Genomic DNA, 25,650 nt, shown 5'->3' on the forward strand with positions numbered 1-25,650 from the left:
CTCAGTTGTCCAGTCTCTTCAACCTCAAACTGGAGGAACCACTAATAAATAATCAAGAATCAGCCCAGGTGACTTACTTAACATGCTTATCTGTAAATAAAGATTTAGATTATTACATGTAATAACACAGGCCTGTTTTAGCATTAGATATACTGAATGGTATATCGAATGAATCTAGCAGCAGACCAACCACAGAGGTGTCAGTACTGTTCTTTTAGATTAAACTTGAACACACGGATGTTATTTTTCTATGGGGCATTCACACATTTTTTTTTTACTGTTTTTCCCCACAAGTCTCTATTCTGAGACCTCACCTCTGAGAATATTTAGTTACATACAATTTAACTGAACTTCCATCCAGTTTTAGAAAAGTTTTGCTATACCTCTGAGCCACAGCCTCCCAAATTGTACTGTTTACCTTTACCGTGTCCCATTATTACAACAAAGAAAAGAGGTGGGAACACATAATATCTTTTAAATTATAGTTTAATCTTTGAATATTACATTTTCAAGTATTAAAGTAACTTCATGAGGACACTTGCTGACTCTGAGTTAATTCCCAATGGCTGTATACTAGGTTGTAAACACCCTAACGAACCTTCCAGTCATGTAGGTGGCAGTAATGCTTGGCTGCTTGGTCACACAAGGAGATTAGCGCAATAGGTGAACAGTTTGAACCTTCACCCGTTAATTGAAGCGGGCGAGACTACATTGGAGTTAAGAAGAGAGAAATTAGCTCTTGCATATTGGGTCAGATTAAAAGGAAGCGGGGAAGATAATCCTCCAAAGGAAACGATTCAAAACTGTTGGGAATATTCTAAATTGCAAGGGTATGGATTTGGATGGACATGGGAAGAAAGAGTGAGGACATATGGATCGCAGGCCTTAGAGTTCACCAGGTCCACACCAGTTAGCAGCGTACCCCCCTGGCTGCTCCCAGGAGCTAAAATAGACATGAGTATCATGGAAAAGAAAAGGGAATGGCAAGTAAATGAAGTGGGGGTTAAAACAAGTGTGTACCTCAGGAACAGCTATAATAATTATCTCAAAATATATACAGATGGTTCCAAGAATAAACAGAAGTGTGTGGGAGTTGGTGTATATATTCCCGAGTTTAAAATATCTATCTCCAAAAGAATTTCAGACCAGGTGTCAGTATATACAGCAGAAATAGTGGCAATCATTATTGCATTACAGCGGGTTGAAGAGGTCAGACCTGATATAGTGGTGCTGTGCACAGACTCAATAGCGGCTCTGCCGATAAACTAGCAAAATGTTCGTTGCAAAAGGAAATAACAGTACCGGTTCTACTTGGGAAAGGAGAAGGAAAAGGGGTGATTTAAGAGGAAAGGAGTGGAGATATGGCAGAAAAGATGGGAGGAGGACCAGAAAGGGAAGGGGATATTTCAGAATACAAAAGTCGGTCATAACAAAGAAATATAAAGAAAAGAACGGAAGAGAGGAAACCATCATAACAAGACTCAGAAGGGATCGCACAGGTCTTAATAGCACTTTGGCTTTAATGGGGAAAAGGAACAGTAACAAGTGTGGGGATTGTGGTGATAAAGAAAATGTGCAGCATATCCTAATTCGTGGTAAAAAGTATGAGGCTGAAAGATAAAGATTACAGGACCAAGTCAGAGAGGAGGGCAGTGGGAACAGAGGGTGAGGGGGTTGAAGGCACCAGGAAGGCACTATTAATGTTCTTAAAGGGGACATATCATGCTCATTTTCAGGTTCATGCTTGTATTTTGGGTTTCTACTAGAACATGTTTACATGCTTTAATGTTCAAAAAACACATTATTTTTCTCATACTGTCTGTCTGAATATACCTGTATTCATGCTCTGTCAATGGCAACATAATTGCATTGCTAAGAAACAGCTTGGGTCCATGTTTACATCCTGTCATCTGATGTCATTTACATACACTGCAACAGGAAATAAACTGGGACACATTTAGAATGTTTACGTTTAAAACTGTGAAATGGTCTAAATATTGTAGATTTGTGACATCACAAACGGACAGAAATCCTAACGGCTTGTTTCAGATGCATCATTTCTGAATACGGGCTGTGTGTATTTCTCCATGGATTGAGTGTTTTGATTCTTTCACAGTATTTATATATCACTTGAAACCTGCTTTATAATATAAAAGACATGAAAATCTCACTTTTTTACCATATGGGACCTTTAAGAGACACAGGATTGGTGGGTAGAATTTAAGAGTAGCAGTAATGTAAGATAAGATAAGATAAGATAAGATATTCCTTTATTAGTCCCGCAGTCAGGAAATTTGCAGTGTACATCAGCAAAGGGGATAGTGCAAAAAACAAGCATCAGCTAACACAGTAAAAAAAAAGAGCTAAACAAAGTGTAACAAAATATGAACCATTTAAATAGAAGGAAGTATAAAAATAGGAGCAGTATATACAGTATTGACAATAAACATACTATTAACAAAATTGCACAAGTGGAAAATGATATTGCACCGTGAGAATGACACCTGAGTAGTAATAATGATAATGATATTGCACAGTCATTATACAGTATAGTGCAGTTATTGTCAGTTTCTGGTGTGTAAGTGTAAGTGGTCTACTATGTGTAAAATGACATGATGTAATACACACTCTTGTACAGTAGGTGGCGGTATGCACCTTTAAAGTTGTTCGCGATCCGCCAGTAAACGGAGAGAAGAAGAAGAAGTTTGAACCTCTGAGCTTGCCGTCGTCGTCACATTGTGTTGCTAATATCTCTAGAAACGCCGCAAAAGGCACCGACTAGCACCTCTTTTAATACATCCATGAATAGCTGTGTTTCATACACTACGCACTGAATGTATTTATATCTACCTACAGAAGTGAAAGAGCAACATTTGAGCTGTATTTCTGTCAGTAAGGAGCCATTTGAAGCCAGTAAGGGATAGTAAGGGCAGTAACACACTGTAGCGCCTCTTCATTTACATTAACGTTTCTTCACTACCTGACAGTCTGAAGCCTTCTCCTCCACAATGATGAACTACTCTGACTACGACTCGGATGGATACTCGTCTAATGAAGACGTGGACTACGTCCCATCAGGTGAGGGCGGTAATGAACACCTGGCGGTGTTTAATGCAGCGGTGGAGTCATGTTGTGATGTATTAACGGAGACACCGCATGGACGGTAATAGTGGGTTTGAGTGTTGTAGTGTTGAAGTCCATCAAGAAAACCAACATTTCTTGGTGAATTGCTTCTCAGTAAATGTACACACTCCTCTATGATCAGGATTTTACACCCATCACAAAACAACGAGTCTGCTACTACTATAATTTAAGTGATATATAAATACTGTGAAAGTATCAAAACACTCAATCCATGGAGAAATACACACAGCCCGTATTCAGAAACTGTTTGAAACAAGCCGTTAGGATTTCTGTCCATTTGTGATGTCACAAATCTACAATATTCACACCATTTCACAGTTTTAAATGTAAACATTCTAAATGTGTCCCAGTTTGTTTCCTTTTGCAGTGTATGTGAATGACATCAGCTGACAGGAAGTAAACATGGACCCAAACTGTTTCCTAGCAATGCAATTCCATTGCCATTCTGTTGAAATGCACTAAAACGGAGCGTTTCAGACAGAGGGTGAATACAGGCATATTCAGACAGACAGTATGAGGAAAATAATGTGTTTTTTTGAACATTAAAGCATGTAAACATGTTCTAGTAGAAACCCAAAATACAAGCATGAACCTGAAAATGAGCACAATATGTCCCCTTTAAGTGAGGTGATGGCTGATCACTGATGAGATGATATTTGTCTAATGTGATCAATTAGATTAGATTAGAAATTGGAACACTGGCAATGTATGATTGTTTAGTTACTCAGTGGCCACTTTATTAGGTACACCTCTACAATCAACGGCAATTGCAATTCCATACATCAGCTTTGCCATAAATTCTACCTTTACCAAATGTATAATGCTCAGCTTTTGTTGACATGGTGGGAAATGTGTAAATTCAATAATTCAATGTTTATTGCTGAGGTCACAGTTAAAAGTGGTGTTGTACTGGAATGCATTGTATTGAGAGATGTTTCTATTTAGTTGTCCTCCCTATTTACAGACATACACGATGGGGGGGTGAATACTAGAAACGCCTCTGAATATAATATAGTCCTGTACATCACATCACTAACTACCACCTCTATGCTAAAATATGTAATTATGGGTTAGCACACATGCACATATACAGTACATATGCCTGGAGGTGACCTTACATGTGAAGGCGGACACATGTGTGTGCCCATGTAAATTATATTGCTATATGCTAATTGTTAATGATATCACCCCCTTTTTTTTTGTTTTCTATTAACTTATTTGTTTATTTAATTTATTATTAGTTTTTTCTCTTTGTATTATTATTATTATTATACATTTTTTATTTGTATTTTATTCTATTCTTTTTTTATTTTAATTTAATTTTGAATGCTGATGTTGTTTTCTCTAGTGTACTTATTGTGTTCGTCTCTAAGCTCAACTACTTAAAAATTGGTTTATAAACTATTGTAATTACGAACTGTAAATTGCATATACGAAAACAACCTTAAAGAAAGGGGTAAAAATGAAGTATATAAAAAAAAGATATGTAATTAAATGAACAGAGATACTTCCCCACTATTGATATACAGTATGGTAAATGTATGCACAATCTCAAGTAATCAAACTGATGTTGAATAAAATGAACGACGTTCCACTGCATTACATGAGATCAGAATTTATGTTTCAAACAAAAACTTCAATGACTATTCCTGTTAGCTTTTAATGACAGGTTGCTCAGAAGCATTCATTTGAACGACAGACATTTGTAGAACGATAACATGATTAAATCATGCCCTCAATATGATTTTGCTGAAATTCAGTAAATTGATTTATCCACCCTATCTGTCAATTAGTTGATTTCTGTGTATTCACACCCTAACCTTCTCATTCTCATCCTCAGACGATAACCTCAGCGAGGATGACATTAATGAGTGTGAAAAGGAAGAGCCTCTTAACGAGGGTGACAGTGTGCCACATCCTAACGATGTCAGCAAGAAGAAGAGGAAGCAAAAGGACATCGGTGTGAGGTGAGAGGCTTGAAAGAACATTATTATAATATCATTACATCTATATAATCACTTTGGAGCCTGACTGAACCAAGTTGCCTGACTTTAAAAACAGATCACAGCTGTGAGGTGGTCGGCTTATTATTAACACGGTGTGTTTCTGTCTAACGTATCGGCGGATGCCTCTCTCATTCAGCAGCCTTGTTATGTCTGTATAACGTTACACTACGTTGTCTCTCATCCCGTCATCTACTGCTTTTTTCTTTCTCACCGTGGACGGCCAGCAGCTCCCGCACACACATCCACACACGTATCTCTCTGCTCGAAGAAGGAGGCGGGGTCATGCGTCGTCAAAGCGTCATCAGTTACACTGCACATGTGTTATACCCCGAGGTCTTAATGCTCAGGTTGATGGTAATCCTTAAAAAAATTCCTGAATCCGGATCATGATCAGGATCGCCACCAAAATCTAATGGATTGTTCATTGTGCCACACCCCTCCCCTCCAAAAAAAATTTCATTCAAATCCATCGTGAACTTTTGGAGTAATCCTGCTAACAGAAGGACAGACAGACAGACAAACAAACCAACACCTGTGAAAACAAAACCTCGGGCTTTGAAGGAGGTAATCAGGTACTGGGCAGGGCAAGGTTGTGCATCGCTGATGTAGAACCATAAAACATTAAACCTCTCCTCTGGAACACTGTTTAATTATAAGAATAAAATATGTACATGCATTGTTGTTTTGATTACAGTCATAATATCACATTGATTTGAGATAAAGGGCGTGGCTTGGTATATATATATATACATTTTAATAAATGGCCAATATGGGTCAGATACCAGTCTAGTAATAAATGAATGAAACATTTTTATAGTATTGTTGAGATCAAATGCCGATTCCAGCACTGAAATGCCTCCCGTTTCCCCAGTATGACTTGAAACTGCAATACATATTGGGCCCGGGTTTTCCCATTTTGTTCCGATGAAGACCTGAAACAAAACTTTGCTCCAACGTCTCGGATAAAAAGCAGTTTATCAGCAGGCATGTTCAGCAGGGCGGTGTATTGGCAAGAATCTGGAGCTATGATACGTATCATGATACAGGGGATATGATTCAATATATTGCGATATTGTAAGCAAGATTTTTTAAACCCAAATTTTAGTAAAACTGTCATAATATAAAGAACACACTGCAATATACATAAAATCTGAATAAAAGAAGATGCGTTTTATTTTTAATCAAAGACACATCAGAGAAGTCTAATCTTAATACCTTAATCCTGTTTCTTAATAAAAGAAAATGATGACCTTTATTCACTGGTGTCCTTGAAAACCTACAGAAAGAGGAAGAAAGGAGTACTGAAACTAGACAAGGAGGATAAGGATGGAGATGGAGCAGAAGAGGCGCAGCCGCCACAGGAAGAGGTGGAAAAATGCACTGTGGTACGGGAGGATAACGAGGACAAACAGAAGAAAAAATCAGACGACCTCTGGGCGAGTTTCCTGTCTGACGTCGGAACCAGACCCAAAGACTCCGCACCTGCCTCACAGTCGAGTACCACACAAAAGGTAAATATGTTCTAAAAACAAACAAATGTACAACGAAGATGGTACCATGTTTTGAAATGTAAACACTTGGAGGGTCCCAAATTCTAAACCAAACTTTTTAATGGTGATTAACCCGTAAAGTCAAAGGACATTCACAGAGCTCCATGTTCTAAACCCAGATATACACCGATCAGCCATAACATTTTGAACTTTGAACTTTGTGTTGGAAGCAGAAAAAATGGGTAAGAGTAAGGATGTGAGTGACTTTGACAAGGACCAAATAGTGCTGGCTAGAGGACTGGGTCAGAGCATCTCCAAAACTGCAGCTCTTGTGGGATGTCCCCAGTCTGCAGTGGTCAGGACCTAACAAAAGTGGTCCAAGGAAGGAAAACCGGTGAACCGGCGACAGGGTCATGGGGGGCCAAGGCTAATTGATGCACGTGGGGAGCGAAGGCTGGCCCGTGTTGTCCGATCCAATAAAATAGCTACTGGAGCTCAAATTGCTGAAAAGTTAATGCTGGTTCTGATAGAAAGGTGTCAGAACGCAGTGCATCGTAGTTTGTTGCGTATGGGGCTGAGTAGCCACAGACCGGTCAGGGTGCCCGTGCTGACCCGTGTTCACTGCCAAAAGCGCCTACAATGGGCACGTGAGCATCAGAACTGGACCACGGAGCAATGGAAGAAGGTGGCCCGGTCTGATGAATCACGTTTTCTTTTACATCATGTGGATGGCGACGAGTTGGAGGTGTTGACTCAGTCTCCAATTTCTCCAGATCTCAATCCGATGGAGCATCTGTGGGATGTGCTGGACGAACAAGTCCGATCTACGGAGGCACCACCTCGCAACTTCCAGGACTTAAAGGATCTGCTACTGATGGCTTGGTGCCAGATACCACAGCAGACCTTCAGAGGTCTAGTGGAGTCCATGCCTCGACGGGTCAGGGCTGTTTTGGCGGCAAAAGGGGGACCTACTCAATATTAGGCAGGTGGTCATAATGTTATGGCTGATCAGTGTATATACTGTAGAGGGTTGTTTGTTTGTTTGTTAGACCCACGTTCCTCTGGCCCTTGACTTGGGATACAACTTCCAATATATCAATTGGATTAACAATCTAGCATATAAAGTATTAATTATCAAACCTACGGCACAGTCTTTTATGTTTGTCCGTCATCTTGTCTCTCCCTTACACTGATTCTTTTGTTTTTATCCTCAGGATGACTCCTCAGTATTGAAGGTTACTCCTTTGAGGACAGAAACAAAAGCATCAGAACCTGCTAAAGTCACCATCACTCAAGTGTTTGACTTCGCTGGAGAAGAAGTTAGGTATGCCTCTGAACCATCACCAACATCTTGACAACAGTTTGATTGTAAAAGTATATATTTTTTATAAAACACAAAGAGGTTTTTAGTCTCTGAAGTCTAGAAATGATGTTGATGATCTCAAATTAGTTGTCACATTGACCAGTAGGTGGTGCCACACACACACACACACACACACACACACACACACACACACACACACGCAGACGCGGCAAAACAGGCTCTCCCTTCCCCAAAAACACCCTTGTCCGCTAACGTGGACAACCCTCTTCTCTTACATCTCCCTTGCGTTTCTTATCGGCCACATTGACACCATAATGCCCAGCGATTTGCAATTAACTGGTCCGTAATACAGGTATCGACAAAAAACTCAGACACGGACGCCTTAAGAGCATGTGAACTGGACCAAACAGAAAATACAGCGCCAACCTCGACAAACTCTTCGGTTCTAAGAACAGCAAAATCACCAGCATGTTGTTCATTCTGTCTGTTCATAGAGTGTAACGGACATTTTCAGATTTACGGTACCGAAGACGGGAAAACCTGTTTGAACCAGACTTTTACAACCGACTGTACAATGTAAGCAGTAATAACTTTAATTACATGTAGCTGACAATGTGAACAGTTTAATTAGGCCCCTGGAACAGACTCAGTTTGCAGTCATGTCTAAAAGTACCCGAGTTATTATCACAGCTCATGACATTTCTTCAATAGGAGCCACACAAACAGCCGTTGAGTGTTTCCCATAAAACCAGTGTAATCATTACTGTGTAAGATGAACATACCGTATATCACACAGACAGCCACCGCGCCCCTGCAGCCTGGAAGGATGCTCGTGTGGAGACAATATTAGCAATGTCCCGTCCTATATGTTTACGTTTGAGTAAACCAGAAACCAGATATGATCCTGGGTATAATTCATCTGATTGATTATGCATGAAGCGATGTGCTCTGTAATTACAGAAGCATAAGATTAGTACATGATGTAACCCATCCCCAGAGCCAAAATCAAATGCTGCTGGCTCTAATGTGTGATGTGAACATTGTAGACAGCTTCTGTCTGAACATTGACTTTTCAATGAAGTTGGCTTTTGGCTCCAAATACTACGCTATTTGTTGCTGTATTATCTGTTGCCCTCCCGTCTTTTCAGTTCATTCTCCTTGGCACACCCGATATCTTTCTCTTGCCTGAGATGAGACTCGCCCTCGCTGTGTGCTCTGTGTAATTATGGCTGCATATAATTAGCATAGCTAACAGGGAAAGCCTTTCAGTGCTGCCATGATGGATGCAAGTGGTTGTGGAGTCTGTGCAGTCCTCATGTTCCCAGAGGATGCAGTGGTTGTTCCTCATATAGCTTCCATATCTAGCCCCATACTGAGACAAGGACAGATGTGTGTTTCTTACTGTGTGTGTGTGTGCGTGTGTGCGTACGTGTCCACACAGTATAGCATATGTATAGAGGTAGAAGCTAGCCTACATTCAGTTTTATTATTTACTTTTTAACACATGGTTTAGGTTCAGTTTAGCAGCCGTGTAGATTACATATGTGTTGATGGATCTTGGATGTATATACACATATTAGGGATGCACCGATACCGATACCAGTATCGGGTCCGATACTGTGCTCATGTACTCGTACTCGCAAAACGGCTCCGATACAACTGCACACCGATACCACATTCTACACTACTCTCGTCACCATCTTTCGGGTCATATCGCACGCGCTCAAGCTCCACCTCCACGACGGTGCGGGCGAGACGGGCTGTTGGATCCCACCTCAGGTGGCGCGCCAGCCGGCCCTCACTTCCATTGTGCCACGGGGTTTTGCTTGCACCCTCTGACTCGCGCGTGCGCTAGACTCCTTGGTCTGTGTTTCAAGACTGGTCGGGTGGGTTGCAGACATCGCCGCAGACCCCTGGAGCCTTTTACGTGTTCCGAGCCACGCCTTGGGGTCAAGACGCGGTTGGGGCGCATTAAGGACAGTCCGCCCCGTTGAGATTTCCTCTCATTGCTCATAATGAGATGCACTTAAACATACCCACTGTGATTTGGGGGATTTTTAGTGTCTTGAATGTCTGACGTGTCAGTATGCCGTGTAAGTTGTGAATGGGTGTCAGATGTCAATAATAAAGGTACAAAGTGCCTAGATTCCAACAAGCAAGTTTTTCGCATTTGCCGCTCAGCAGCCTTAGGCACCTGGGACCGGTTGCACAAAACACCTAAACTTTTCTCCTTAAATATGACACTTGCGGCTTAGTTTCTCCTTAGCTGAGGGACTTACTTAAGGGTGTTGCACAGAATCCCTTAAACGGTTTCCTTAATTAAGGGAAAACGCTAAGGCATTTACTGCACTTAAAGAGATTTTACAGTGGTAAAAATTCTACTGTTTCCATGGAGACCGTTTCTTTGCTTGCACTCGCGCTTGTGATAACTGTCATCGCCTCACCTGTTATCATATCGGAGGAAGTACAATAAAAGAAAGCACATACTTAACAGTAAATTTGAGCCGTAAATAACAGCAAACAGAAAACAACGAATGTGGGAGGACATTGCAGAGGTCACCCCAAGAGGTCGAGAGAAAAAAAAAAAATACAACAACTTGTCTGTTCTGGCCAACATAGAGGTCACTAATTACCAGCTGCAATCCAGCAAATCTGGTAACAATAACTTAACATTCAACTTAAAGGGGAACTATGCCCTTTTTCAAAATGTATACATGTTATTCCTATGGTCTAAGACAGTCTAGAAAATATTAGCAAACAACTCTCTCCCAAATCCAAAAACCAGAGGGCTAAAACTCAACTTTGTGATGTCATCGAGTATTTAGTGTGGAGCTCCTCCATAGACAATGAATTGGGAGAGATGTTGTAAATGACACTGAGAGCACCCAGAGAAATGTTCTGAGCATATAGGAACATTTTCTGTTTCACACCTGAGAACACTACAATAGAATAAAGAAGGACAAAACGTTCTGTGGGTCTCTCATTCGTCGTCTGTGGAGCAGCTCTACACATTTATGACATCACAAGTTTGAGACTTACTTCTCTGGTTTCTGGCTTTGAGAGAGAGGAGCTCACGTTTACAAATACTGATCTCCTAGGCCATGGAAATAACAAAATGGAATTCTTAATTTAGGTGGTGTTCCCCTTTAAAATGAATTGATTATTAATTAACTGTCAGCCTACGTATATGGCTGACAGTGAAATCTCTGTACAGAAGTCGTTCATAATAAAGATGGCATCTTTTTCTAACGAGTTATTTATTTATCGTTGAAATCAATTGTTCATCGTCTCGTAAGAGTATTCATTGGGTTCTCCGAGCCGTGGGACACTCTTCTTGGGATGTGTTGCGGTTAAGATAGAATCAGAGGCTCCTTAAGATAATTTCTTTACTTTGGTTGCTAAGGTCTTATGTGCAACGGTTTAACTAACTTTAAAGAATCCCTTAAGGGGACTCTATGTAAGAATCAGAAATGTCTTGTTAACAGCGACACCTGTGGCCGTTAAGTCAACGAAAGTCAGCGTTGCTCGTGCTTGTGATCGCTCTACATAGACATGAACGAGCATCGCTCAACACAGTGAGGCGACACACGTCAGCTAAAAGCACAATATCACTCTATATTTCAGCTGCTTGGCAGTAATGTTAGCTGACCAGACGAAGGTCTCTCCATGAATCAATGCTGATCCTGTGTTGTCCTGCTTCAGCCTCCTGACCGCGGTCAGAAGGAACAGGGGAGACACCGGAGTTTGGGTCGGAGACGATAACGTTACTCGCTCCGGTGCACAGTCTATTCACTCAGCAGCAAGAAACGACACGTGAAATCTCTGTTGGTCTGGAGGAGTAGCAGCTTTTATTTTGACCAAAAACTTCCACTGTACATTCACTAGATATTCTCAGAGCTAAACTAACTCTTGTGTCGTAACTCAATGTGTAGTGTGCGCGCATGCACGTGAGAACGAGCGCGGTGTGTGTGAGTGAAGGCAAGCAGGCAGGCAGAGAAGCAAAGACTCCGGCCCTGGAGACCAGGGTTACGGTCTCCCCTGTGTCTTCTGGCTGCGGTCGGGGAGGCTGGAGCAGGAAGAGTTGACACTGTTTTGCAAGACGGGCTTCACTAGATATAACTTTGTGGTTTTGGTGCTTCCGTGTAGTTTGTGTTGGAACAGCGTAGCCACACGCGAGCGCGCATGGGACACCGACCCGCATGATTTATAAGAGTGTAAGTGTAAGAAGTTATAAACAGTATCTTTAACTATAAGACAAGATAAGGAAGTGAACATTAAGTGAACATTTTAAGGAAACCTTAAGGAGAAGTCAGATTTAACCTTATGGGTGTTTTTGCAACTGATTTTGTTCTAAAGAAACCTTAACTCTGACTTTAAGGAAAATCTTAACTTAAGGTGTTTTGTGCATCGGGCCCTAGGCCACTATCAGGCAGCCTTGTAGGTCCATCTAAAGATATGGTAGCTGGACTGAGTCATGGCATCCTTTCAAATGTTTTAATTTACAGAGAGGTTCTCAGTGTTTCCAGGTGGTGAAAAGCTCGTATCACCACCATATACCAGCTGTTTCCAACTGCTCCATAGACATACTGTATACTGTAGCAATTCCTATCCATCTGCTGTTATTTTAGATACAGAGTTTAGCACATTTTGTGTCTGTCTCCGACTGTCAGGGTGAATAAAGTGGTATCGGCAGACTCCAAAGAAGCTAAGAATTACCTGAAGAGCCAGAACACCAAACAGGAGGAGAGCGGAGACGACGAGGAGGACTCATCACCCGAACAACCACATCTTCCTGGCCCCAGGTACGCACACATCTTTACACAGAACATTCAACCACCCCCCCCCACACACACACACACACACCAACACACCAACATGTACAAATTAGGATTTTGTGCACATGTGTGTGTGTATATATTATGGCAGTTTACAGGGGAATTCATTTTGTTCTTGAGCTTCCATTCAGACATTCAATGTAAGGGAATTTCCCTAGTGTGTGCGTGTGTGCATGTGGGAATGTGTGCGTGCGCGTGTTTTCCCTACCTCCTATAATACCTTGCGTTTCCATGGCAATTCAGATCATTTGGGGATGTGCACATCTTCCCTCCAAAACTCCAGACAGGAAACAGGAAATCATCTTTCAACAGACAGGAAGTACAGTGTGTCCACAAGCTATTTCCTATTTATCTCAGCCCACCGTGTGTGTGTGTGTGTGTGTGTGTGTGTGTGTGTGTGTGTGTGTGTGTGTGTGTGTGTGTGTGTGTGTGTGTGTGTGTGTGTGTGTGTGTGTGTGTGTGTGTGTGTGTGTGTGTGTGTGTGTGTGTGTGTGTGTGTGTGTGTGTGTGTGTGTGTGTGTGTGTGTGTGTGTGAGGGACACCCAGCACAACAGGAAAGAGCCATCAGCACCACTCCTTCATTAACCTTGTGCGCACACACACACACAGACATATACACACACACACACACAGATATATCTTGTGAAGTTAGTGTTTGTTTGTTGCAGATGATTCTGTTCTGCAGCGTCACAGTGGTAAAATAAAATATTTAAAGTTGCAATGCAGAATTGCTAGATAGTCAGCCTCTACCTTATAAAGACTTAAATTCAATATTGTAAATTCAGTTGTTAAATTAAATTCATAATTAAATTTTCTTTTCAAATTTTCGTTTGAAATGTTTTGATATATCTTGTGAATCCCAACGTTAAAGGAATAGTACAATGGACAAAGGAAATACTTTCTTTCTTATGGATATCAATCTCATGTCAGTGTTTTAATTATGGAGCTGGAGTGGGGGTATTGTTAGCCTAGCTTAGCCTAAAGAATGGAAATAGGGGAAACAGCCAGCCTGGCTCTGTTCTACCAACGCCTACGCCTCTAAAGCTCACCGATTAACACTTATCGCTTTTGTTTAACACAAGCAGAAATGTTAAAAAATGTCAAGTTGTGGTTTTAGAGGGAGTTACATTGTGTAACTGTACCAGTGCACACCGACCGTAACTGGCAACCCGCGCTATAGTTGGAGATAGTGCACAGATGTACTGGGCTGATGGATCAACTGCTGATGCTGTGCATCAAAAACTGCCCCTAATATCATAACATTTTGAGATTTCTGTTTATGTACGGGTCATACACATTATAAACTAGAATGGCACTCGGAGAGTGCAGACCTCCGCCCATGTGCCCGAGTACGATTGTTCATTGTGCCACACCCCACCCCTCCAAAAAATTTCATTCAAATCCATCACGAACTGTTGGAGTAATCCTGCAAACAGACAAACCAACAAACTAACGGCGGTGAAAATATAAACTCCTTCCTAGGCCTTCGGCCTTGGTGGAGGTAATAAAACAGCTTTAGAGATGTTGGTAGGTGTATTTTTGAGCGTTAGACAGAGCCAGGCTAGCAGTTTCCCCCTGCTTTCTATATTTATACTAAGCTAGGCTAACCACATCCCGACTCCAATTCCAAACTTAAAGGGCAACACCAGTAAAATTAAGAATTCCAATATGTTATTTCCAAGGCCTAGGAAAGTTCAATCAATATTTGTGAACATGAACTCGCTGCTCCATAGACGATGAATGGGAGACTGATTTTGTGGACAAACAATGTGTAGTTGCTGCGCACATCCTAAACCTTTGAAGGCAGGTGCCGGACCAATAGAAGACAGCAATGAAAACATAAATAAAGGTCCCCACACTGTAGCTCCCTCAAGTGCAATTTATAAGCACATTCGCTAGTGACGTTTTGAGCTGATGCTCTTCTTCAGACTTGACCAGGCTGATTTTGTGGACCCACAGAATGTGCTCTCACTGTCATCTACAACACCTCTCCCAATTCATTGTCTATGGAGCAGCTCCACACTTTAATACTTGATGACATCACAAATTTGAGTCTTAGCACTTTAGTTTTTGGATATGGGAGAGAGTAGTTCATGTTGGGACTGTTTTCGACAATAGGACTAACATGTATGAATTTTGAAAATGGGTGTATTTCCCCTTTAACACACTGAAATGAGACAGATATCCATCAACTTTTCATCTTACTCTCAGAAAGAAAGGGAATAATGTTTAGCTCTGTGTTGGACTCAATGCATTAAATCTTAATACCTCCCTGCTGCTGTATTATGTACTTTACATTTACATTGTTTGGTTTTACAGTGTTCAAAAAGTTACAAACCAGAATGTCCGTTTTGTGTCCGATTTTAATCAAAAATTTATGACCACAAGATTTCCCGGCAATGAATGAAAATGTTTTTTGTTGTTTTTGACTGAAGGTGTCAGTTTGTCAGTAATATGTCTCGGTGCAGTTTGGTGCACGGTGGCTTTAGCAGCACTGCTGATTATTCAGTCATGCACGTGCCATGAGGAACACACACACATAACATGGATAAGAATCACAAACAAGACAGCAAAATGGGTCCAATACATTCTAATGTATGAATATATTAAAAGTTCAGATGAAAAGATTCAGCTGTGGTTGGAATAGAAGCACGCACATGAAGTTATTGGTCTATTCATGGACAGGAAGGAAGTCTCCGCCTGCACAATGACACGGGATAGGACACACACTCCAACAGCTGGCTTGGCTGTGTGTGGTGACGAACTTAGGATAGATGGATAGATGGATAGATAGATAGATAGATAGATAGATAGATAGATACTGTTTACAACAGAGTTAAAATTAGATCATTTCTGAGCAGCAAACAGATTTTTACCAAGCTAAATTCAAAAATTATTTTTGTATTTTATTTTGTTATTTTCTTTAATTGAAGACGGCACTGTGTGTGTGTGCTAAACAGACCCATTCCTTATTGTTGTGACATTTAAACCCCATCTCATTAAATCAATCCAGTATGTGAAAGGGCAGCGAGTCTTCTAAATTAGCCCACCTGACTGATTGCATTCACGTGTGTGTGTGTGTGTGTGTGTGTGTGTGTGTGTGTGTGTGTGTGTGTGTGTGTGTGTGTGTGTGTGTGTGTGTGTGTGTGTGTGTGTGTGTGTGTGTGTGTGTGTGTGTGTGTGTGTGTGTGTGTGTGTGTGTGTGTGTGTGTGTGTGTGTGTGTGTGTGTGTGTGTGTGTGTGTGTGTGTGTGTGTGTGTGTGTGTGTGTGTTATTGCTGTCTTTGTGAGGACCAATGTAGTGACCTTTCTGTATTTTGAGGACATGTTGGCTGGTCCTCGCTACTTCAAAGGACTGTTTGAAGGTTAAGGCTTGGATTTAAGGTGCAGGTTAGAGTTAGGTTAGGGTCAGGGGGTTAAGATTAGGTATTTCGTTGGGATGGTTAGGGTTTAGGCTGCATTCACACCAAATCATGTGTTGCGGCGATTAATGCAGGGCTGTGCGGCGGTGTTGGAGTGTCACTTTATGGCCCATTAACGTCTTTTGTTCCCTCATGCTTGAGTTGTACAGCTCTGGCACCTCAGCGTGACGTGGGGATGTGTTTCTCTGGGATAAGGAAAGCAACAAGACTGCCGATGTGATCAGGAAAGGACTGCCGTTTATTGTTTAGCATGGTTTTAACACAAATAGTACAGAATTATGAGCGCTGCTGCTCCAACGAAGTTAAGTGAGGCGTGTAACAAAAAGTGCGGGTGGCGTCCAACCATAAAACAAACAAAACCAAACATGCATCCTAACCCAGCATTAATCCCTCTACTAAACTCTACTAATATACCTCTACTAAAGAGAACAAGGGTGCTGTCATTTATCAATACAGTGTTCACGTCCTTTTTGTAAAATAATTAGTGAACTGTTCGTCATAACTTTTTTTTTATTTGTGAACAAATATCATTAATGAACCATTATTTATGATTTTTCTGAATCTGCTCTTCTGATTTATAGAATATGATTTTACAGGGTAAACATTTTTAGAAGAATTAAATGTTCAGACGAAGGCTGTGATAAATAATAAAAAATAATCATTTAACTAGTATTAATAATGATCCAAAATGATGTCAAATGCGTAGTTTTAAGTCAAAAAGCTTCACATTTTCTTGGGGGAGGACCCCCAAACCCAATACCTGCTAGTGTCTTTTATTCACTGTATAAATTCAGAATGTGTCTGTGTATAATATGTAGGAGCATCCTGACTGGGACGCTGCTCCTAAAACCTGAATGAATTGATCACACACCTCAGCTCTGCATCTATACCTGCCTGTCTGTCTGGCTGCTGTTGATTTCAGCCTATAGACATCCTATAATATATTATAGAGTGATGCTGTAGGCTACAAATAACACAGAAAGCACTTTAAGTATTAACACTCAAACACACCACCTTAACCGTATAATGTTCCAGTTAGAATATTATTGGAGTATTACAGGCCTTCTATAGAAGAGGCATAGCCCAAGTATATATATAGCAATAAAACCACAACTGACACAGTTTAACATGCTTAAAGAAATGATGAATAAATAGGAATAAGTCGCAAGAGATTGCGGATACCGGCCGATACACACGCCAACGTGAATAAGGGGAGTACCAGCACTTATTTTTTTCCACTTCAGGCAGTGGTTTGACGATGTTAAAACCAAGGACAATACAGTCCATTTCATAAACTGACGCTGAAACGGAGATCAGTAAGTTACTGTAGCGCTGGCTGTAGTGGCACTGACGGAGCCTCCGACAGGCACATCTCGTCTCCCCATCTCCCGTCCTCTCCTCTCTCTCTCTGATCACCTGTTTCTCCTCTTCTACTGTCTCATTCACACTGTTCAAACTCATCTTTACATCCAGGAGCAATACAATAGTGTTCCCCCTTTTGTTTCATTCTGGCCCGTGTCTCCTCTGTCCTCGTCTTTCACGGTTTCTACCGTCATTTCCGTGCGACCCGGCCGAGCCGACCAACCAACCGAGTGACGTCACAGGCTAGAGTACTGCGACATTGCGGCGCTCTTGTCCCTGAAAGCTGCAGGAAAGATGACACAGATCTTCTTTTTTTCTCGTAAATGCTGACATTTGTCATGTTTGTTTTAAAATGGTTCATTAGAGTGTAAATCCCTTTTAGTAAACCGGCTTAACTTTGTTGAACGTTTCATTTCCACTTTAAGTGTGGGTCAGTGCGTGCTGACGGTCAGTGAATAGAGTGATGCATTGTGAAGTATTAAATGCTTCTGATTAAGTCTCTGCCTGTTGATCTCACTCATTAAGATTAGTTTGAACATTTCTGACTTCCATGACTGGAATCGTGGCCATGTAGCTCTCTAGTAATAGTATTTCAAACAGACTAGCTGAAAACAGCCAACAAAATATCTTGTTAATAATAGAGTGTTACTTTATAATCTCGTTCTTCAGGCTTCAGCACCAGTTCAACACACTCTGATGAAGTTAACAGACGTCCTTAAGAGAGATCTAGTGCGGTCTCAGTGGAGTGGCTTTGAGTCGAGCTCGTACATTTTCATCAACTCCTCTCTCTGTTTTTAGCTGAACTTGCAGTCTCTGCCTGCTCTACACAGTCTTTCATGGCTGCATGACAAAGTTGTTTGTTCTAGAAATAGCTGATACTAAAATACGTCTCTGTCATACACACATAAGTGTGACTCCATGTTTTTCATACCTGTTCATAATGCCAACTGTGATGAACACATCACGGTTGGCATTAGCGATGTGCTTCTGTTGGTATGCTTTGGAATAATTCCTGCTTTGTTCATGTGATATTTAAAGGAGCTATAATATTATGTTCTCTATTCGGAGTCTGGGCGGGGATTGCCTCCACGCGGCTCTCACCTCTGACAAGCAAACGTGGAGGTGGCTAAGCCGAAATAGCGGCGGCTAGCGGCGCTAGCTAACGGTGCCAACAGCTGTCAGTCCTAACAACGGCAACAGTGCTGACAGAATTAACAAGGTTTAACTCACACTCACCGGGGCTACCTGGCGTCCACGACAACGCCAACCTGCCACCGTGGGGTTGTGACGGCATTATCAACGGTCACCGCCGTATGAGCAACACCATATGAGCACGCCCGACCAGGGTAGTGTACAGTGCAGAACGGCAGCGATTGGCTAGCCAGTGGGACATGAACCCGAAGGGAGGGAGGCTAAGGAACAGGGAGGGCTAATGCACTAACATGCATGTGCGGCCGGCCGGCTACCAAAACAAAGCAGAGATGAGCTCTGATTCCAACACACACACAGAGGGAGAGAGACTTCATTCTCTGCTCAGGTAGACATTACAACTCTATATCTTCACATAGAAAATAGTTGTTTGCTGCTATATTAATGCTCTGAATGTTGGGACTGAATTGTACGGACTTCGAACAGAAACAGTACCAATATGCTTCATCATAAAGTTTCTGCCATGTGTAGCAGAAAAGTGCTTCAGCTACCATAGCGTGTGTGCGTGTGTGTCTTTAAGTGTGTATTATCTAAGGTTCACCCTGTTGTGTTTGCAGCGCCAAGCGGCCGGCGGGCGTGTCGGGCATCTTGGGTCGTATCGGAGGAAAGAAACTGAAGATGAGTACGCTGGAAAAGTCTAAGATGGACTGGGACGCTTTTAAATCGGAGGAGGGCATCACCGATGAGCTGGCCATCCACAACCGGGGCAGAGAGGGGTAAGAGCCTGTCGGACCGCCGGCTGCTAGTTTGATGCCAGAAATGACAACATTTTTAGTCTAATGTTATCTTTAATTTAGACCATCGATGTTCTCAATATTTTGCAGGAATACGCGTGTAGTTTTTAAAACACAGTAGTTTTAAATAACGTTACTACATATTATACTCAAATTGAACAAAAGATGAAATATGATATGTGATGTTTTTAACAACTGATATCAGTCACGAATTTTTGTTTATCACAGATAATCAGTATCCGTTTATATTTTTGGTTGCTAAGTAACAAGAAACTGCAGTTGTAATAGATAATGGTTGGAAGAGGCTTTTTGTAGTTTGCTTCACATAGATAGAAACAAAAGAGTATTACATCCAAACTGCTGGAGGTAGAGTGGGCCAAGGTTGAACCAGGAATATCTCTGAGCAATACAGCTCAACAATAACAACAGATTAATCTCTAATCTACTTCAGTACCTGAGTTTCTACAGACCTCCATGAGTTTGAGACGGAGGATGTTGATATATGCAGATATAAATCAATATAATGTTTATAATGTGAAGATTCCATATCATCTTCGATTCAATAAATGTACATCTAGTATGTAATGACAATGTAATGATGAGATGCAGTGCATGTCTGGTCACACCAGAATCTGGCATGTGCAGAATTAATGAGTGAGTACTTACAGGGCTAGATGGCAAGCTACTGTAGCTGATGGGCTAACCACAAACATGCTAGCCAGCCAGGAGCATGCCAGTGTTGGCCAGTCACGATAGCCAGGCGAGCTAGCTGCCAGTTAGCAGCATTTACCTGTGTAGCAGCAACATTTCCAGCTTGTGAACGAGCTAGATAGCCTGATAACAGCCTGATGTCTGTCACTAACTGGAAATGTGACTGTTCTAAATGCTGCTGTGACTGAGCCTTATGTATTAAATGTTGTATTTCCCAGCGCTGTGTCACAGTGAAGCAACGGGATGTTTTGCTTCAGAAATGTATTTAGCTGATTCGACGGAACCATTCTTATTTGTTACTCATTAGAGACACACCGATTGCAATTTTCTGCAATTCTTTCTGGGGGGGGCAGTTTGGCTTGAACCATCGTGCAACACATGCACGTGAATTTGACCGGCACAGAATCGGCTACGTCTGAGACCGATCGGCCGATGAAGCTGAATATCGTCTGATTCCAGTCACCAGACAACCGATTGGTGCAGTTCTAGTCATCATATTCACTTTACAAATATTTTTTTCTAAAGCAACAACAGTGATCCCCACGTTATATATCGGTATGGGTGGTATCAAGGCATTCGTTTGAAAAAGTCACAATATTAGAGTCTGTCAGTATGGCCTAGTGCTAATTCTTATCCGATTATTTTATGTATAAATGGTTTCTCAGTTTCCATAAAATGTCCTGTATCACAGTATACATACAGGAGATCATTTACTAGTCAGTATATTATACATTTTATACAAGGTGAAAAGGTATTAGCATGACCTACAGTATGCAAGGTTAAAAGTATTTCATTTTTTATTAAAGCATGTGTATCAAAAGCATTCATCATATAAGTGGTGTGTAACAATATATACTGTACATACTTCGCGAGAGTTTATCAGCGTTGAGATTCTCCCGCTGTCATCACTGACGTTGTTGCCTGCCGTGTTTATTCCTAGATGGAACGTTGATGGAGCAGCTACAATGTTGAATCTACAGTTGTTACTGTGCTCTTGGTGGGATCTCTTGTTGGGTCTCTAAACTATAGAGGACGGTCTTGACCTGCTCAATATAAAAAGGGTCTCGAGATAACTTCTGTTATGATTTGACGCTATATAAAAATAAATTGAATTGAATTGAATCAACGCGTCATCAGTTACACTGTGCATGTGTTCTACCCAGAGGTCTTAATGTTCTGGCTGATCGGAGTTCTTAAAAATATTCCTGAAGCCGTAGGGTAATGGATTGTTCATTGTGCCACACCCCACACCTCAAAAATATTTCTTTCAAATCCAAAGCAGAGTTTTGGAGTATTCCTGCTAACAGACAAACCAACAAACCAACGCCGGGGAAAACATAACCTCCTTCCTAGGCATTCGGCCTTGGCGGAGATAAGGAGTCAACATAGTCATATGGCCTACTAATTAACGTTGCAAATTGGTGACGATTCCGTCCTACATTCCAGCTTTTTAAAGTCAGACATGGCTCATCCGCAGTGAACAGGCCCAATGGAAACCACAGAGTTCTTAATTATGAAGTAGCAGCTGGAAAGTAGTGAGTTTAAATGGAGGGAAACGTTGTTCCATATGAGCAGGAATCTCTCTTTAGTCTGGATGGATGGAGGGAGGGAGGGAGGAAGCTAGTGGAAGACTTGCATGCGCTCCCCCAAGGACAGAACATGAGTCTGTGCTGTGTGCACTTTGATAGCTCCTTCATTATCATTGCCTTACACACACACACACACACACACACACACACACACACGCACACACAGGCTCAGATACCATATTTAACATGTACTGACTTCCAACCAAGCAGAAGGACGGGGGCTAATTTAGAAACACTTAGACACAACAGGGACTCAAATCACTCCACACACACACACACTGCAGGAAAAGTTGTGTAACTGCTTCCTGTGCTGAAGTGGAAGAAGTGGAAAGAGCTGTGGTTTAGCGGTGGGAAAATGTGTGCGTGCGTGCGTGCGTGCGTGATGAGCACATTGCTTCTATACTCTGTGTTTGTGCTTGTTATGGTAAAAGTAGGTCTCATGTTCTCTTTCTCTCTCTCTCTCTCTCTCTCTCTCTCTGTGTGTGTGTGTGTGTGTGTGTGTGTGTATATGTGTGTGTTTAGGTATGTGGAGCGGAAGAACTTCTTGGAGCGCGTCGACCACCGCCAGTTCGAGTTAGAAAAAGCAGTGCGACAGAGCAACATGAAGCAATGACACAGACTGACAGCACACACGCAGAGTGGAACAGATGTTTGGAGTTCCTGTATCTTGCTTTCTTTCCCTCTAATGACAAAGTCGCTATCCCCCCGGCCCCCCCTCAGTGAAGTGAGCTCAAACTGGTGCCGCGGCTCCGGTCTATTTCAGGACGGGGGATATTAATAGGCAGAGTTTGTGGAATGACGGGGTGTTGAGCGTTCCTGTATACTTCCATCCTTGTGAGAACCAATTAGAGTTTCAAACCTTCACGCTAAGGTCATTTTTTTGGGGAAGTGAGGTCATTCTCGCCTGTCCTACTTCCTTCCTTACAGGGTAGATTTAGAACTAGGACTTTGTTTACGGATTAAAGGATTATTCCGGTTTATACAACTTTTGTTTTATTTTTGTAGTTTTGTCCATTGTTTTTATTCATCTTTTTATTTATTTTCACCATCGTTCACCGTTGAAGTAAACCAGAGTTATACTTCAATTGGTATCTGGTTAAGTTAGGAAGGAAGAATTGTTTTTTTTAGTACTGTATGAAACTTTTCGGCCTCGTTTCCACTTGGCATTAACATGTGACCTGTATCTGGATACCTTACCTGGATCAAAGAAAACACATGTTAATACAGGTGTTAATGCACCTTGCAATCAGAATGTATCAGCTCTGAGCCATTTGTAGATGATCACATCATCATACAGTCCACATGTGACCACATCTGAAGGAAACCCCGCCCCCCCCCAACAAGTTGAAAGGTCTCCTATAACTCCACCTATTCTCAGGACTCTCGAGTGACCACTACGACGTTCAAGGCAAAGGGTGTATACTGGCTATGATTACCTTCTTACTATCAGTAACATTAGCCCAGCTGGCAAGGCTGCCAAAGAGTACATGTTGTAGCAGTCACTCGCCCTGAACCTGAGACACTCAAGTCTGCCAGCTCCGCCTACCTAATTATGCATATTGAGATCCAATCACAGCGAGGGCAGAATGAAGATAACGAGAACAGTCGTTAGTTGCCAGAAAATAATGTTGGCATTATACGTTTCTGTAAACCACCGGATACTTTGAATTTCAATGTTTCATAAATATTAATATAAATAGCTTCGTATCACACTTGCAGAAACGCACAATGCCACACGGTTAACGCTGTGAAACATTCGGTTTAGGTTTAGAAAAATGATCAAAACGACCTTTAGCGTTACGTAACATAACGTATAAAGTCAACTTTTACTTTTGGTTTCACACGGGACACGACAGCAGCCTTCTGGGTGAAAGTTTACCCGCCCTTAGTGGACTTTTCTTGCTCGTTATACTCGTTATTATACCACATAACTTTCAGTAACGGTTCAATATACTACGTCTCTTGCTCTGACCAAATTCAAAAACGTCAACAGAAAACGTACAATGCCACCATTCGTCCCTGGCGACCGGGCTGAAATGCAAAGGCCTGTGATCAGATGTTGTTATCCAGATGCAGATGGTATGTTAACACCAGGTAGAAATGGATCGTCTTCAGGATAACTCCACAATGTTCTTCAACACAGAAGCTGAATGATAATGTTGCGTTATAGCTACTGCTTGTGAATTATTTAACTTTTTACTCTGAATGTCTGAAAGAGAGACTCCAGTCAGAGTTCTAGCATATCGTGAACACTTTGTTGCTGCAAACGAACAGGGCACCGCACCACAGCTGCTGATTTGATCCAAAAATGTTAAAAGTGAATTGATTAAAATTTCAAAATTTATCTAGGAATGCACCGATACCGTACTTACATTTGGGTACTCGCCGATACCGAGTACCGATACGAGTACTTCTCTGTGCCAAAAGACCCTCGTTAACAGCCAGCTGGTGGGTGTGAGCGACACACGGCAGGCTGGGGAGTCCAGCATACGAGGCAGTGCGCCCACGTAAAAGGCACCAGAGGTCTGCGGCATTGTCGGCAACCCACCCGACCCGTCTTGAAACACGGACCAAGGTGTTTAAAGTGTGAGACAGAGGGTGCAAGCAAAACCACGTGGCGCAATGAAAGTGAGTGCCGGTGCGCGCCGGCTGAGGTGGGATCCCGGCCCAGCGGGGTCGGGTGTACCACCGTAAAGTTGTATCGGAGCCGTTTTGCGAGTACAAGTACATGAGCACAGTATCGGACCCGATACCCGATACTGGTATCGTATCGGTGCATCCCTAAATTTATCCAATGAGTTCTACACAAGTTCAACTTGCAACTTCGACCCCGCCATTATTCGAGGCTCCCTGATTAGATGTTTGTTACCTCAGTGCTCCCTGGCACTCATATCTGGTGTTTTTTTTCAATGAAAAAAAACTCTTTCAGCGGCGTCCTATTTTTTTGTAGTATCGATCATATCGGGAGCATTTCATGTCCATCAAAGTTTTGGTAATACTCATGACGGAGTATGCAGTGAGGACATGATGTAGTGCTGCTGTTTAAAGCCCCCATGTGTGCATTTTGAAAATGTCTGACTTCCCCAGTTGTACTATCCAAAAAGATACTGCTGACAACATCATGGCACACTACCCTGCACTGGGACATCTCATTTTTCTGAGAAAAAATGAAAACGTATCCCATCGGAATAATTAGAGAAATTGAAATTGCATTGAAATTCTACACTCGGGGGCTTTAATAGGCTGATGAAGAATAGATGTTGTGAGGTTTAATGTGGTCTTTTGTGTTAAAGCTTTGGTTAGATTCATGCCATTGTTGAGAAGATTTTTCATTGTTTCTCAACCAATATTGTTTTTTAGGCCATTAATGATGTTTTTGGGGTTGGAAATAGTTGATGTAATGCCTATACATTTGAACATTCTCAGACTTTTGAAACCATCATGGGGACACTGAAACACCTCGCTGACCACTGAAATTACGATGACATGTATATTTGTGCAATCAGGTGAAAAACTTTCTGGGAACACTACAGAGGACTGTGATGCTGATTAATACCACAATAGAAGTGTAATCGATCAAAACTGTGTCTTATCCATCATATCAGAGGAGGACCACACCGACTGCCTGTCTGTCCCTCAGGGGCTGTTTGTTTTGTCCCGGTTGTGAACAAACACGAGGACATTCACAGGATGAGTGGTGAGAGGAGGATTGATGTGAAAGAGGGAGATTTTGATATCTCGTCAGTTTGACTGGAGTCTTGATGCAGCTCTCTGTTTATTCATGTAAATATTAGATATTAAATAAACACAAACAGATCATTTTAA

The 25,650-nt window shown here is 41.8% G+C and overlaps 1 protein-coding gene across 2 annotated transcripts; it reads left to right on the forward strand.

Annotated features, from left to right (window-relative positions):
* The first annotated feature begins 2,692 nt into the window (after positions 1 to 2,692).
* On the forward strand, positions 2,693 to 25,650 carry cfdp1 (craniofacial development protein 1). 2 transcript variants are annotated; one of them, XM_074631600.1, is made up of 8 exons: positions 2,693 to 2,913; positions 2,988 to 3,078; positions 4,985 to 5,111; positions 6,433 to 6,661; positions 7,855 to 7,964; positions 12,635 to 12,766; positions 19,349 to 19,507; positions 22,348 to 25,650. In XM_074631600.1, the coding sequence occupies exons 2-8, from the start codon at positions 3,009 to 3,011 to the stop codon at positions 22,436 to 22,438; spliced, it is 918 nt and encodes a 305-aa protein (XP_074487701.1). In that variant the 5' UTR covers positions 2,693 to 2,913; positions 2,988 to 3,008; the 3' UTR covers positions 22,439 to 25,650. The 2 variants fall into 2 exon arrangements, with proteins under 2 accessions (XP_074487701.1, XP_074487700.1); XM_074631599.1 differs by having other exon boundaries at positions 2,693 to 3,078.

Source organism: Sebastes fasciatus, chromosome 4 (assembly GCF_043250625.1).
Source record: "Sebastes fasciatus isolate fSebFas1 chromosome 4, fSebFas1.pri, whole genome shotgun sequence".
Lineage (NCBI taxonomy): Eukaryota > Metazoa > Chordata > Actinopteri > Perciformes > Sebastidae > Sebastes > Sebastes fasciatus.